The 14,897-nt window shown below is 51.6% G+C and overlaps 6 protein-coding genes across 6 annotated transcripts; 4 read left to right on the plus strand and 2 right to left on the minus strand.

Annotated features, from left to right (window-relative positions):
* Nucleotides 1–639: 639 nt before the first annotated feature.
* On the minus strand, nucleotides 640–2,172 carry PV08_04006 (uncharacterized protein; the record flags this gene model as incomplete). Its single annotated transcript, XM_016378355.1, has 1 exon — nucleotides 640–2,172. One exon carries the CDS (start codon nucleotides 2,170–2,172, stop codon nucleotides 640–642), a length of 1,533 nt encoding a protein of 510 aa, XP_016237032.1.
* Nucleotides 2,173–3,930: 1,758 nt separating this feature from the next.
* On the plus strand, nucleotides 3,931–4,264 carry PV08_04007 (uncharacterized protein; the record flags this gene model as incomplete). The annotated part of the gene is made up of 2 exons (XM_016378356.1): nucleotides 3,931–4,024; nucleotides 4,077–4,264. 2 exons carry the CDS (start codon nucleotides 3,931–3,933, stop codon nucleotides 4,262–4,264), a joined length of 282 nt encoding a protein of 93 aa, XP_016237033.1.
* An 872-nt stretch (nucleotides 4,265–5,136) lies between these two features.
* Nucleotides 5,137–7,196, plus strand: PV08_04008 (calcium/proton exchanger; the record flags this gene model as incomplete). The annotated part of the gene is made up of 6 exons (XM_016378357.1): nucleotides 5,137–5,146; nucleotides 5,196–5,226; nucleotides 5,292–5,323; nucleotides 5,380–5,716; nucleotides 5,818–6,013; nucleotides 6,060–7,196. 6 exons carry the CDS (start codon nucleotides 5,137–5,139, stop codon nucleotides 7,194–7,196), a joined length of 1,743 nt encoding a protein of 580 aa, XP_016237034.1.
* Nucleotides 7,197–7,951: 755 nt separating this feature from the next.
* PV08_04009 (uncharacterized protein) lies at nucleotides 7,952–9,650 on the minus strand (the record flags this gene model as incomplete). The annotated part of the gene is made up of 3 exons (XM_016378358.1): nucleotides 7,952–8,699; nucleotides 8,807–9,227; nucleotides 9,326–9,650. The coding sequence occupies 3 exons, from the start codon at nucleotides 9,648–9,650 to the stop codon at nucleotides 7,952–7,954; spliced, it is 1,494 nt and encodes a 497-aa protein (XP_016237035.1).
* Nucleotides 9,651–10,368: 718 nt separating this feature from the next.
* On the plus strand, nucleotides 10,369–11,304 carry PV08_04010 (uncharacterized protein; the record flags this gene model as incomplete). Its single annotated transcript, XM_016378359.1, has 1 exon — nucleotides 10,369–11,304. The coding sequence occupies one exon, from the start codon at nucleotides 10,369–10,371 to the stop codon at nucleotides 11,302–11,304; it is 936 nt and encodes a 311-aa protein (XP_016237036.1).
* A 1,115-nt stretch (nucleotides 11,305–12,419) lies between these two features.
* PV08_04011 (uncharacterized protein) lies at nucleotides 12,420–14,302 on the plus strand (the record flags this gene model as incomplete). Its single annotated transcript, XM_016378360.1, has 5 exons — nucleotides 12,420–12,694; nucleotides 12,796–12,922; nucleotides 12,986–13,109; nucleotides 13,220–13,781; nucleotides 13,972–14,302. 5 exons carry the CDS (start codon nucleotides 12,420–12,422, stop codon nucleotides 14,300–14,302), a joined length of 1,419 nt encoding a protein of 472 aa, XP_016237037.1.
* Nucleotides 14,303–14,897: the final 595 nt, after the last annotated feature.

A 14,897-nucleotide genomic window follows, 5' to 3' on the forward strand; every position in this document is an offset into this window, starting at 1 on the left:
AGAGGGTGTACGCTGAAGGACCGTTGGTGAGCTGCAAAGGCAGCGATGAGTGGCTTATCTCTCGGAAATCCTGAGGGTTGGACGAACGGCGAGGGTCCTGACAGGAAACGCAAGGTGAGGACGGGGGTGTGATATTTCTGGGCGGCGATGTCGAGTCGAATTCAAACATGCATCATTGAGTACAGGGCAGGCGAGAAACAAGTCATTCCTGAAGCGTGCAGCCTGGAGGTTGCAATGACGATGCGGGACCGAGAGACCAAGTGAGCCTCTGTACTGCGCCCTACATTTACGGCGGAGTAAAAGGCGAAGGGCGCCTTTGTTGTTGGCAAGTACGTCGGAGGAGGCTCCCGCTGATTAACCACCGTCTCTCATACCGGATGGACATGAGATCGAGTTCGGAACCTGACACCACCACATGGATCTCGTCCCGCCATCTCGCAGTGCGATACTCCTGCGTCTTAGAATGCTCCGTCGATTCAGCGCACTTCTATTAAACAGTACTCATGGCGAGTAGCGGCGTCTGACACTTCGTCGGTGAGCCAAGCTTCAAGCCACGGATTTATTGGAACGTGGCATGTGCGATCAATGAAACTTTTTAGGAGTTCTACAGTGATGTATTATCATAGCAAATTAACCCAATCACTCATACGTCGGGACCCAATCCAACTCCTGAACGACCACCGTGTTCTGAGCCGGCATCGTCCCATTGATCAACCAGGCATCTATAGCGTCATGCAGAACCTGATCAGCAGAATAACTCGTGTGTCCGTCTCCGGTCCGAGCAAGGAAGACAGAATTGGGGATCTGTCTATGCAAGCCCATGGCCTCGGAGATACCCGTGGCGGGATCATGGTATGCGTTGACGATGAGGATCGGGGTCAAATCATCTCCCGCGGTCGAATTGAACACGTGAGGCGGGTTTCTAGGTTTGAAAGGCCACCCGATACAAGTGGTCGCAAACTGAAGCTGCATGCTGCTGCCTAGGGCGTGTGGGAACATGGCCGTGCCGAGGTTCTGCAGTGCAACGTGCTCGTCATACGTGGTCGACTCGGTCGGGTTGTCGAGACACCCGATGGCCAGGTTGGCGTAGGCAAGAGGGTTAAAGTCGACGGACAGAATGGTTGCGTTGCCATCAATGGCCTCTTGCATCGCTTCCGAAAGCCTTGGCCAATTCGAGTATAGCTGGAAAATATCCTCGAGCTTGAAAATGATGTCGTAGCCCGTGGCGTTCGTTTTGCAAGTTCCCGCAGCCTCTCCGGTAGCATTGGCTGCGCATCCAGGAGCTGGAATCGGTTTTTCGTTGGCACGAGCGATCAAGGTATCCCAGATGGCGGCAGTGGAGGAGTTGCTACTGTTGCTGTGAAGCGCACAGGAAGAGTTGTAGTCGCACCACTCGAAGAAGCGTTCAAGCTCATCGTTCATGGCCCAGTTACCGTGGATGTAGCTTTGATATTCGGAGAGAGAAGGGTCGACGCCACCGTCGAGAACCATACGGCCGATGTTGTCCGGAAAGAGCTCGGCGTAGCGAGCGCCCAGCTGCGTCCCGTAGGAAAACCCGAGATAGTTGAACTTGTCGTCGCCGACCGCGATGCGCAGTGCGTCAAGGTCCTTGGCGGCAGATTCGGTGTCTACGAACCCCATGTGCGGTCCGGTCAGATTAAGGCAGGATTCGGCCAGGGCCTTGTTGAACTCTAGCACTTGCTCCCAGGAGTTTTCGTCGTCGACAAAGTAGGAAGGCGTCGACGCCCAGAGATCAGCGTCACAAACAACCTTCGTGCTGGGCCCGACGCCGCGAGGGTCGGGGCAGACCATATCGTAGTGATCTAGCAGGTTGCTAAACTCGCCCGGTTCCTCAGACAGGCCAGCACATATATCACGAGCCGGTCCTCCTGGACCTCCGGGGTTAACAAAGATGCTACCAAGTTTGTTGGTGCCATTGGTCCTGAGGCGGGCTACGTCAAGCTTGATCTTGCTGCCTCCGGTATTGTCCCAGTCCATGGGTACTTCGAGGGTTCCGCAGTCAAGATTTGGATTGTCGCTATCGTCTGAACAAGGGCCCCATTTGATCTCATAAGTCCCTGTTCCATTGCTCTGCCTTCGGACTGGGGAGGCAACAGCAAGGGATGAAGCTCCGATTATCAGGAGAGCAGCGTTGTTGAGATAGGAACGCATGATGGCGGCGGCGGCTGTGGCGATGGCGAAGAATAGACGCTCTCGTCTAGTTGTGTGTATTTGATCGCTTGTCTATGAGCCAGGGCTTTGCGAGAGCTCGGGGACCGTGCAACGCTGTCATCTTGTCCTTTATATGCATTTTTCCCTCGTCGGCATTGAACCACTAGGTACTTGAATAGAAGTCTAGTGGCAATAGTTGACCGGCATATACAGTAGCATTCATTCGCATCAAGTTGTTGGATACTCTTGACCCACAAAGGCGGGATGGGCTGTGCACGATATTAAGGGCACGTCCCTCATGGCGCTGGTCTAGATGAATAAGTACAATAGTCTTCGGTAGGATCATAGTTTGGGGGAAGCCAAGGGAGCTTTGGCACAAAAATAGCAATGGGAACAGACTTTGACGAAGAGACGAAGCCTTGGTCGATCGAGGGAGACGCTGATGTTCCCTCTTGGCAGCTTTGAGGCTCCCCAAGACCACGTTTTTCGTAGTCACAGTCGCACTTCGCACGGTTGCTCGCGTGGAGAAACGGTTTTCGACTAACCATTTTCCGATGCATTGCCTACCTGGGTATCTTTTGCCGCAAAGTCTGGCCAGGCCATCGATACAAATGGTGCTGGATGCGATCACGTTGAGATCAGGGGTTGCATGAAAAGAATCGAAGCGGAGAACAAGCGGAGTCGCGGGAATATGAGCGTTGCATTGAGGGAAGTTCAAGCTATGGGATGCATCGCCGGTGAATCGAAAGGACGCAAATGAATGGTAGAGATATATACGGAGTATGGATCGCTCGAGGGAAGTGGCTGAGAAGGAGAAAGAAAAATACCTATGTACTCTGCACGTACCACTTGAGAAATGCGAGTGAAGGACTTGGGATTGAAGCAGCTTAGTGAGCCGGCGTACGGAACAATATTTCTCCGTACCCGGCGCCAAGTCTGCAGCCGCAGGTGGCTGATTCCTGGTCTTAAGCACCTCCAACTACGTGCAATGGTGAGATCTGCTTCAGGGCATTTATTATCTGTCCGATGCGTTTGACTTTGTATCTCAGGTACCTATCAAGCTCCTGAGATTTTAGAAGTCTTCAAGTTCGTACATGCACGACAACAGCGATAACGATGATGCAATTCCCGGATGCTCATGTTGAGAAACATCTACCACAGAGCTCAGCTGCCATGATGGCGCAATAACAATACAAAATCTTGTCAAGATTCGGATAGACACCAGTCTAGGAGGCGGTGAGGAGTCAGACTGCTCAACTAATCCCCTTGACTCGTCTGAACATACTTTTCCCCTTGTGACTGATTGACATCAAATGTCACCTTGGAGAGGTTCGCCTGAGATTGGATACTAATGCCCTGCACCACGAAAACATTGACTTTCTTGTACGGCACAGCACATACAGTGTCATACGTTCCTCCTGTACTAGTGCGGACAATAATATCTCATACAAACTTCTGGTCTGCAAGAGTACATTTTGGCACGAGTAATGATGCACCAGACGGTATCCGCTTATGGCCTGCTAATGATTCTTTTGTCTCCGGCCGTGTCTAGCGCTGGACCGTGTGGGAACTCTGCTCTGAAGCCGAGGTCTTGATGCCGCAGTATATAAGACTTTGGTGAGAGGACTGCTCAAGTAGGAGTTGTTGGGGGACATCTGCACCATTTCCCAGGATCTCATGAACCTCCAAGGTTTGGTGCCTTGACTCCTCGATCAAGTCCCTGCTTTTCAAGAATTCTGCCTTCTATCAGTGAACATCATGGCACCGGGGCCTTCGACCACTACTCCTGAAGCTATCATCGTCTGGGAACCTTCCGGGGCCAAAGCCGTGACCAAGGTCACGAAGACGACAGGTCATTTCTGAATGTTTCATGGTGACGGCAAAACAAGCTGATACCAGAGTAGCCACCCCTACGATTACCGGTCAAAATTCCACGATGGACCACATCACAGAGGCATATCGCCTTCGGTACGCATCTTACCTCGCGTCAACGTTCCATATCAGCCTAGATGCGGCCAAAGACGAGGCATCGTATCAGCTATTGCCTCGTCGTGCTTCTGAAACTTCAGAATCGGAGGTATACAGAAGCTAGTCTTGCAGACTTGTCTAGCATCGTGTTAGCGTGGATGGTATTGTAGGACAGCTTGAGAGAGGCCCATTCCACTGCATAAGGGAGTATAGCTAGCGCGAAGACAGTGGTTGCTGCCAGCCTGAATGAGCAATTTTTGGACTTCTACTGGAACTCTACACCCAGCAGGCGAAAGCGTTCGCACCCTCGCTTGAGGGATATATAGCATCTGGGAAATGATCAGCTTCTCCTGTGTAGCTATGTGGATGACAGCGCATCATAGCATGGGAGTGTTAACACGGGCCCTCCTCTATTGATTGGCAGCTGCAGTAGTGTGAAACTCCACACATACACATATCAACAAGACCCTTGACTGCCGCAGTCAGATGCCAGATGCAAGCCGTAGGGGATGTCGTGGGGATGGGCCAACTAGTGTCTATTGTACTTGCATGTCCATGTCCATCCCCTTCTCCATCTCCATTCTCACAGCTACTGCTGGAAGTGAGGAGGGCTTTAGCGAGGGAAAAATGGCTCATATAAAATCACCATTGGTGAGAATGTGGCTGTCGCCGTCATGCCGCCGGCAAGACGGGACGGTGAGACTGGCCTCTTCCTGTACTAGCTGGGCCTCTAGTCAGGGACAATAAGGTTCTGCTTTTCCAGCTACTCCAGACTCTGTGAATATCTGTCAAATCGGAGGCTCCAAGACACCAAGACCTGTTGACGAGTAAATCATCTTATCTGCCACATAATTTGGGCCTTTCTCAGCCCGAGTCTCAACAGCCGCTCGCAAGCACCTTTCCTAGCTTAGCCGAATATCTTTCTCAAAACCATGGACTTGTTTTTATTTCCCCCTTGTTGATCCCTCGTCGCACGAGGGTGTCGAGGTTCATGCGATGAGTCCAGGTAAGTCGTGCCCTTCCACACTGAAGCCTCCGTACTGACCATCCGCCAGAGCACGTGCCACGGCGACGCAAGATTTTCACGTAGGATATTCGCGCACTCTCTCTTACTTTGATCCTCGTCCGTGCTGACGAGATGTCGATGCCAGCGCGTTCTCAATACATCTATCTAGGCTCCTAGGTATGTTCAGGCTTTGACTCCGAGACAAGACGAGTGACTGAACGCGTGTTCACTAGGTCGTTCCAGCCTCTCCTCGAAGGTCTCCACCTCCACCAACACCGCAGCAACTGAGCGTTTTCCTTCGCCTCGATCACGGACAGGATTCTTTGCCGTTGTTTATGCCATAGCCACATCTTCGTGGTTGAATTATTTACTTGTCGTTGTTCCCATCGCCATTGCCAGCTACCTCATCCGCGCACATCCAGTCATAGTCTTCGTTACGAATGTCATCGCCGTTGTTCCGCTATCGTCTCTCCTAACGTATGCCACCGAGAATATCTCGCGGGAGTCGGGTGATGCCATTGGGGCTTTATTGAATGTTACTTTTGGCAATTTGGTCGAGATCATTCTCTTGTAAGCAAATCCTCGCTCTCAAGCATACCCCGATTACTGATAACGAACAGCATGTGAGCCTTGAATCCACACGTCGACTGTGGTCGAACTAACAGAAACAGAGCGGCACTCTACCATGACAAGTTCGAAGTCGTCCAGGCTTCAATCCTGGGCTCAATTCTCGTAAATCTGCTGCTCATCTTAGGCATTGCAATCCTCGCTGGAAGCTACTACAACCATGAGCAAAGGCACGACCAGGATGAAGCACAAGGTCTGGCATGTCTGCTTAGTGTGTCCGTGTTCAGTCTCCTTGTACCTGTGGGTAGGTCTTTCTTGCGCGCTTCCTGGATGCTGATCTCCTCAGAATGCATTCTACCACTCTTTCACCGACGATGTTAAGGCAGAAGCTGCCACCCTGATACTGAGCCGAGTATCCTCGCTGATGCTACTGGCTATCTATATCCTATACATCTTCTTTCAGATCAGAAGATCTGTCTCGACAGTCTCATATCACCCTCCCGGTTTCACAGCGAGCCGAAGAACAAGCGGCAGTCATAGCGACAGTCTCCGCGCCTCGTTTATGGCACCGAGATCGATACGCTTTCAAGATGAGGAGTCAGTGGATGGCCTGGAGCCTGGGGCCAATAGGAACAGGGACATTCTGGAGCTGAGTCCTATGGTGGAGTCAGACAGGTCCGAAGAGGGTCACGACGATGACCACCTCCAACACCACAGCGATGGAGATGAGGAGTCTCGAGGCCTCATGGACGACAGGACACCAACAACCGCGGAAGACAAGAAGATGGCACGTGCACATTCAATCTACCAACATCACACGCAGCACCGGTCACGCTCGCGAGAGTCTCGTCGACGCGGCCGCAGTCAAGGGGCGGATTCCAGAAGACTTTCTTTTGCCGCTTCCAGCTCCAATCTTTCTCGATTTCTACTGGGTAGCAACCCGGCAACAGATGTTGAAGATATTGACTCGACAAGCGACGTGGACGCAATATCCGAGACGATGGTTGTCATTGGACGGAAGACATCGATATTGATCCTTGTCATGTCATCCGCCCTTGTTGCTGTGTGCGCAGAGTTTCTTGTCAACACTCTCGACGACATGGTTTCCTCTGGTCCCTTCTCTCAAGCATTCATCGGCCTCATCATCCTTCCTGTGGCTGGCAACTGTGCCGAGTTGCTCACTGCTATCATTGTCGCTGCGAGAGGCAACTTTGATTTGGCAATCGGCGTCTCGGTTGGCTCGTCCGTTCAGATTTCACTGTTTGTAACGCCGCTTGTGGTTCTCTCCGGCTGGATAATGCAGAAGGAAATGACCATGTATTTTGGCCTGTTCGAGATTGTGGCATTGTTCGCCACCACGTTCCTTGTGAATTGTCTGATACTCTGTTCAAGAACGAACGCCTTGGAGGGAAGCATATTGTGTGCCTGCTATTTTATCATGGCAGCCGGAGCATTTCTATTTCCCAGATCTGACAGTTTATAATCTTAAGCCACGGGAGAGTTTCTATACATGGGCGTCAAAGAGAGCGGTCTAGCTTTGGGGTGAGGGGACCATTTTCGTCTCGCGCGGCTGAGACCAAGTTGATATTTAAACAGTTCAATTAAACATGCGCTCATCCTCTGCGAAAAACCTCTCACCTCTGTTGCTGTGGTTGACTTTTCCATTCCGGTCTCTATGTATGCGACCATTGACGGAGAAGATGTCGCAGTTTGAACGGCCCCGGGGGACGTCAAACCAGGTGTATAGAGTTCGAAAAGCGTGCTGGCGCGTACCGGGCCGAAGGATGGGAAAGTGGCCGGAGCTGTCAACGCCTACGCACTGGCGCGTTGATGAAGAACACATCGGGACCGGCCTACGTGCTCGGCATGGTCCATGCGAGTACCAGTGCTGCCGCCGTAGCAAGCTCCGTGCACACGTGTGAGCTTCCCCGACGTCAAACAGGCGTTGGTGGTTGGCATCTGTATCCGGGATGGCCCACGGTAAAGACAAAGCAAGAGATTGTGCTGGGTTGCGTTATCGTTAGGCTAGTCAAGCGAAGTGACATAAATACGACAATATCTCGACGACCCGGTGGTGTCTTAGTCCAGTTAGAAAGGAAGACCGGGTGTCCTGGATATCTGGTACTCTTTGGGATGGTTAAGATTCGAATGCCGACATCATAAAAAAAAAGCATCTGCGCCCCGACTGTCGCACCATTGGTATTCGGACCGGTACAAACCACCGCAATGATGGTCGGCTTAGGAGACAGATGCGAAGATCATCTTCCCGAGAGCGTCATGTAGCATGTCGATCCACAGAAAGGACTTGAGCGTCAGTCGGAGCCGTGGCCACGAGCAACGCTTGTTATTGTTATTCAACAAGCCAACGTGCTCTCTCAGCCTGGACGCGATCCATGCAGAGTCATCTGTCGTATCAGAGGCGTAGACGGCAATTTTACCAATCATGAGAACCCACAGCGCGAGGTGACAAGCGCCTCGCGCCGACCGACAGTGGGTGTCGAGGCTCTCAAAACAAGTCCGGTATTTATCACAGAGGTAGCCGTTCGGAAGGTGGATGCCCCGCCGTTCGAGGAAGACATGTGAACAGAATGCGAGCATCGCAAGACGAATCGCTTCGTTGACCGGGTCGGGTTTTGCAAGGTTCATTCTTAGAAGCGCGTACGTGACGGAGCTCATGGTGGTCAAGAGGATTCGGTCGCTGAGCTTGGTGCCGTCGTCCGCGGCTGAGTTTACCAGATGACAGAAGTGGCTCAGACTCGCCCATACCCCGGCTAGGTTCTCGTCTGATGTGATACCGTTTGTGCACCGATGGGTGGCAGTTACGTCGAGGTATTCACCGTCCGCCAGACAAGGAGTAGGTGGAAAATATGGCTTGGTCCGTGGTTGTTGATGTAGGAGAAAAGTAGATTGTACAGGTTCAAGTACAGGCTGAGTGAAGTCAAAGACTGGTGGTGTTCCCCTGTGAAGTGCAATGCTGATGTCACACCTGCATATGGTAGATTAGGATTAGCCTAGTGAGCCATACTCCAGAAATAGCTGGGATAAGTTCCCAAATGGATAGGTCAAGGACGAGTTCAGGGGATTGTCGCTAACCTTATTAACTCGGTGAGAAGTTTAGGGAAATCTTGGAATACAGCAATGCCTCCTCGCATCTCGATCATTTTGCAAAGACCTCCCAGGTGGTGCTCGGCGGTGTCGTGGTCGCCGGTCAAATGTGCAACGTGCGCCAGAGTTAAGACGATCAGTATTGTGGAATTCGAAACAGAGGATGACTGTTCGGTTGCGGCCGAAGTCGAAAGTCTCTCGCGAAGGAGCCGAATTGCCTTCACCATGTGTGCTGACGACTGGTGGCCGGAGCAACCCGACACCAAGTCCATGTATGCTTGAGCTCCAAACATTACGGCATTAAGATATGCCGGGTCGAACGTCAACGGATCGAACATCGATCGGTCCTGGACGTTGAAATCAAAGCATTGCTCCAAGGGGAAGAAAATCCGTTTCGAAGCCGAGATAACTTTCACAGGGTCAGTATCGTGGATGATCCTTTCTCCACAGCCTCTTGCATTATATCTATCTGCTAGACAGATATCGTAGGGCGAAGTCAACACTCACATTTCAAGACCTCCCATAGCGTAGACGGCTCTACTGAATCGGCAAATCGTAGCAAAGATAACTCTGAGCCAAGCGAATTGGGGACCGCCTCTGAGACTGGAGCGACCGTCTTGGGCTTTCGCCTACTATGCAGGATCCTTCCGCGATTTCTCCCCAGCATGCAATGCCTCCTGATCAGCTTACGCATTTCAGGATCCGCTTTGTTCACGCTGGTGGAGATGACGAATGGCATTCCAGCAGCTGATGAACGAGCGAAAAGGTCAAACTTGTCGCCCTGGAAATGAAAACAGACCGCAAACTTACCCGAACTATCCGCATTAGCCATGTCCATATCAGCCCGTTCGGAAAATTGTGAACACAGCGTTAGTGGCTGTACTCAACACCCTGGCGAGACGATCGTCGCGGAACCATCGCGGCTTTCAAAACGGACAGGCTCTGCTCATCGTAAGAGAACGAACGCATGACTCTCCCCGAGGATACATCAACATAGAAACGAAGTATGCAGAATTCTCGCAACGGATGGAGTTTCTCAGTCATTGAAAGCAGGTCCCGTAGAGAAATTTAGCGTGCTTGAGATTGTTGCCCGCTTTAGGTTTAGCCTGAGTGAAGGTCTCTCATCGCCCAATCACCTCTCGTCCAGCCTTGTTCTATGGATATGAATTCTGTCTGAGACATGCGAGAGTTGACCTTTATTTACAGAAGGGTGGAACCTGAGGCTGGGCGATGTGTACCTCGTTGACTACCGATGCACATCCGCACTGGAAAGAGGCATCAATGTCTCCTCTCCGCGACGCAATTGGAGGAGTAGTGTGCAGGTGACAGGTCTACCTCCCACGGCATGCTCCAGAGCCGGCGGAAGGGTGCTGATTGATTCATTGTTCCTAGCTCCGAGTAAGTACCTACACTGAAGCTATATAAGATGGGTTGGTGTTTGCTTCTCAATCTCTCTTTTCAACCTTCCTTCTTGACAGTGCTCTTTGGAAACTCTCCGGCCAGGCCCTCGAGCACAACACCGGACTCGGACTGCCCACCTTACGTTCAAAATGTCGACTCCAAAGGTTATAGTATTTGGACCGTCTGGAGCGGTTGGCTCGGCCACCGCACGCGCTGCTCACGAACTTGGAGCAAAGGTGGTACTGGCAATGCGGGACACGAAAAAGCCCATTCCAGGCCTGGATGAGGCACAGCTGAAAGACGGCAGCTTCGAGAAAGTACAAGCCGACCTACAAAGCCCTGATACTGTGCACGATGCGGTATCGAGCACCCAAGCTACCCGTGCTTTCATCTACATCGCCCACCGCTCACCCGACAACATGAAGTCTACCCTGCAGGCACTCAAGTCTGCCGGCATCGACCTGGTGGTATTGCTCAGCAGCTTCACCATCCGAGGCGAACCAGAAGACGTGCAACCTAGCGAGGTTATACCCTACCTCCATGCCCAAATCGAGATCAGTCTCAAAGAAGTATTTGGCCCAGGTGGGTACGTCGCTGTTAGACCGGGTTCATTCGCCAGCAACACAATCCAGTACAAGGCAGGCCTCGAGAGTGGGTTGGTCAAGATCTTCGCACCTGATGCTACAATCGATGCCATTGCACAAGAGGACATTGGGAGAGCCTGTGGTACGGTTCTCGTGAAAGGGCCGCAGGACGACAACGCGGCCATGTACCTGTATGGCCCACAATTTATTTCGCAGGCAGACTGTGTCAAGACCCTCGCAAAAGTCCTGGGCAAGAACCCTACCATTGAAGTGATTGACAAAGAGGAAGCATACAAGAAATTTACCGAAGAGCGTCACTGGCCTACTCCTCTCGCGGAATACATGATCAAGCATTCGGGGGCGGTAGATCCTGCACGCAGTCTGGTCTGTGGTTATCCAGTCGACCCTGAGCAGCTGGCGAGTGTCGAGAAATACACTGGCAAGAAAGCAATGACGTTTGAAGAATGGGCAGAACAGAACAAGCAGAGGTTTCTCTCTTGATGATCGAGATAGCTGTAGCACAGGTCGATGTACTTACTGTACGCTTTACCAAACTGACACTAGCACCAACGCGATGTCACATAATCGGGCTTCCTGTCATGGTCTAGCAAAAGATACAACCTTCTTATCAGTCCAACCTCAGAGCTTATCACCACAGCTTATTTGTTTATAGTCTACGAAGACCAGTCAAGCTTGCTCAGTGCAGGTTCGATCATGGCGCTACGACTGCTTAGCATAGTTTGGCACAAGGCGGCTATCGCTTGGTGAGCCGCACTGCAGATGTTCTCTCCATGAGACCAATCGCCAGTTTTCGAACACCGCTTCTCCCTGCTATCACTCCACGCCGGCACATCCGTACCTGGGCGGTTCTCAACATCTTCCTGATGCGGGGGGCCTGGGTGCCTGTTCCTCGGTGGCTCTGTGCTATGCTGATTCCGAAGAATCTTTCGCTGCCCGCATGTTCCCTCTGGCGACGTGCAGAGGTTCTCTGATTCAACAATGATCTGGCTGAAGCAGATCGCGGCTGTTAAATAAGTATGGACATCTACAGCACGCATAATACCTACATACTTTGCTCCGCAGTAGGAGCTCATGTGGATTACACTAGACTCTCCAGGTCATAAACTCGGTAGCACCGGACTCCCCCGGTTGGACGATACCTCGATTCAGGCGGCATTTATCGCATGGATCAGCTTACCTCTCCGATGCTACATCATGGCATTGAGCCACTTCCCAATCGGCAGGCGTTGCTCTTCTGCTCGCTAGACCACATAAGTAGCTCGAGGACCGCAACTTACTCCAACGCCAGGTCTTCTCCACGAAGCTCGACATCCATAGGCGAGGAGTAATCATGAAGCTTCAGTATTTGAATAGTCTCCTAGTGGCCTGCGGCTGTCTTTTCGGCCTGGGAGCGGCACGCCGTGATGTTGCATACCGAAGAGGCTTCACTCCTCAGGGAATGGAAGAGATGCGAGCTCGTGCTCTACTCGGGCGTGATGTTGCTGCTCCCGCCGAGCCCCTGTACTATACAAACAAAACCAAGAGTGAGACTCCCAACGAGCTACCCTCCTGAAGTGCAGTCAAGGTGGTGATCCTTTCTTCCAGAGACACTGACCATGAACGTATCAGAGTTCTTCGTGGAATCGCTCCCCGATGTCCCACAAAGCTTCATGACCGAGCTTTACAGCGGGATCATCCCACTCAACATGTCCGACGATAGTCGAGGCATGTTCTTTATTTTCCAACCTCGAGTTGGTCCACCAGTCAAGGAGATCACAATCTGGTTCAACGGAGGCCCGGGATGCAGCTCATTGGAAGGCTTCTTGCAAGAGAATGGGCGCATTCAGTGGAGCTGGGGTCAGTACTCCCCTACGATTAACCCGTACTCCTGGTAAGTTTCGATATCTTTCTTTCGCTTGAAGCTAGACGTCTCCTCAGAGGCAGGCATTTCAGCCTGTGAGCGTAATTGTACCAGTTTTGATTACGATGCAGGGTGAACCTGACCAACATGCTTTGGGTCGAGTATCCCATTGGTGTGGGCTTCTCTCCTGGAGAACCCACCGCTACAGACGAAGAAGAACCAGCGCTAGAATTTGTCGAGTTCTTCAAGAATTTCCAGGTAATATTTATTCCTCATGGTTGCCTTTTAACGTTGAACCGGGCTTCCTGACAACTATACTAGACGATCTTTGGTATCAGCAACTACTCAATCTATGTGACCGGAGAGTCCTACGCCGGAAGATACGTGCCATATGTCGCCAACGCGATGCTTGACCAGAACGACACAACACACTTCAATGTCTCAGGTAAGTTAACCCTAACCCTAACCCTGACGGGCCATGTCGTGTGTCCTTGGAGAATCGATGGATTTAGCATTTCAACGGCTTTCCCTAATTAACACACATCCGCACAAAAGGCGCCCTCGTTTATGATCCTTGTATCGGCTCCTGGCCAACAGGAAACGCGGTGTCCGTGTACCCCTGGATCGAAAAGTACAACAACATCATGGGCTTCAACGACTCGTATGTGTCTATGCTCGCCGACATGGATAAGAAATGCGGCTATGCGCAATATCGCCAAGACTACATGCACTTCCCACCCAACGGCACACAACCCATTACCTATCTAAACACGACGGCTGACCCGGACTGCGACCTGTGGGACAGTGTGTACTATACAGCGTACTCTGTAAACCCGTGCTTCAACGTGTACGAGCCAAATCTTCAATGCCCGCTATTATCGGACCCGCTCGGCTTCCCGACGGATCTGATCTATTCGTACCCGGGCTTGCCGCCTTACTTCAACCGCACCGACGTCAAGAAGGCCATGCACGCTCCCGTTGATGTAGACTGGGAACTTTGTACAGGCCCCGTGTTTGTCGCTGAAGACGGCGGTCCCGAGGACGAAAACGATCTGAGTGCCGATCCGATCCAGAAGGTCCTTCCTCGAGTCATTGAAGCGACTAACCGTGTGCTCGTGTATGTCATCTTTGTTCTTTTTCTCTCTTTTCTTTTTCATTATCCCTTGCCTTCACACCCCCGGGAGTTTTAAATTCTACCTCTCTTTCTCTCCGCCAAGCCAATTCCGTAACGAGAACTACCGAGGTGGAGTTCCCTGGTATTTTCTGGACTTTTGACTGACCGCGCGGGCATTTTGATGTCTATCCAGGTCAAACGGTGATCTCGACCTCGAAGTCTTGACCAACGGCACCCTCCTCGCGATCCAGAACATGACGTGGAACGGCAACCTCGGCTTCCAGGCCGAACCGTCCAAGCCCATCTCGATCCACATCCCGGACATCCAGTACCAGGAGGTCTTTGTCTCGAGCGGCTTCGAAGGTGTCGATGGCCCTTCTCAGGGCATCATGGGAATTCAGCACTACGAGCGAGGACTGATGTGGGCACAGACGTATCTCAGTGGGCACATGCAGCCTCAGTTCCAACCGCGCAGTACGTACCGTCACCTGCAGTGGGTGTTGGGAAGAATCGACGCGTTGTGACCGAGACTATGAGTGAGCCCACCATGTCACGAGGCACTGTCAGTAGGTCGGTGTGGATTTGGGTAATAGTAGATATCACGTTAGTGTCCGTACCAGTTATGATATACGATGATCACCCAGTATCTACTTCTGCTAGTTATTGGTTCGGGTGTGACTGACCATCTACCAAACTAGCCTTGAATGAGTCAATTGTAGGTTCGTCTGTCTATACAACGAGAGAAGAACAACGAACACTGAACTTATACCAACGAAGAAAAATCTGTCGTAGGGTTAGGGTTGGGGTTGGGGTTAGGGTTCCCCCTTAGGGTTAGTGTTCCTCTTGCGTGGTGAATGGATTAATTCTTTCTGCCTTTCATGAGAAGTATTCTGGTATTGTAATATCATCTTCACTCTAATCACATGATAACTCCACTTATCGCATATAGTTTTCGGTCGACTGACATGTATCGATGTTGAGTATGATTTTGTCGTCATTCGTATCCAGCGTGATGTGTCGTTTGTATATCGAGTGTCATCCGTCGTTTCCATCAAGTGTTATATATTGGTCCTATCAAGCGTGATGCGTGGTAGATGTGTCGACTCGTCTAGGTACGCT

The sequence above is a fragment of the Exophiala spinifera genome, assembly GCF_000836115.1.
Source record: "Exophiala spinifera strain CBS 89968 unplaced genomic scaffold supercont1.3, whole genome shotgun sequence".
Classification (NCBI taxonomy): Eukaryota; Fungi; Ascomycota; class Eurotiomycetes; order Chaetothyriales; family Herpotrichiellaceae; genus Exophiala; species Exophiala spinifera.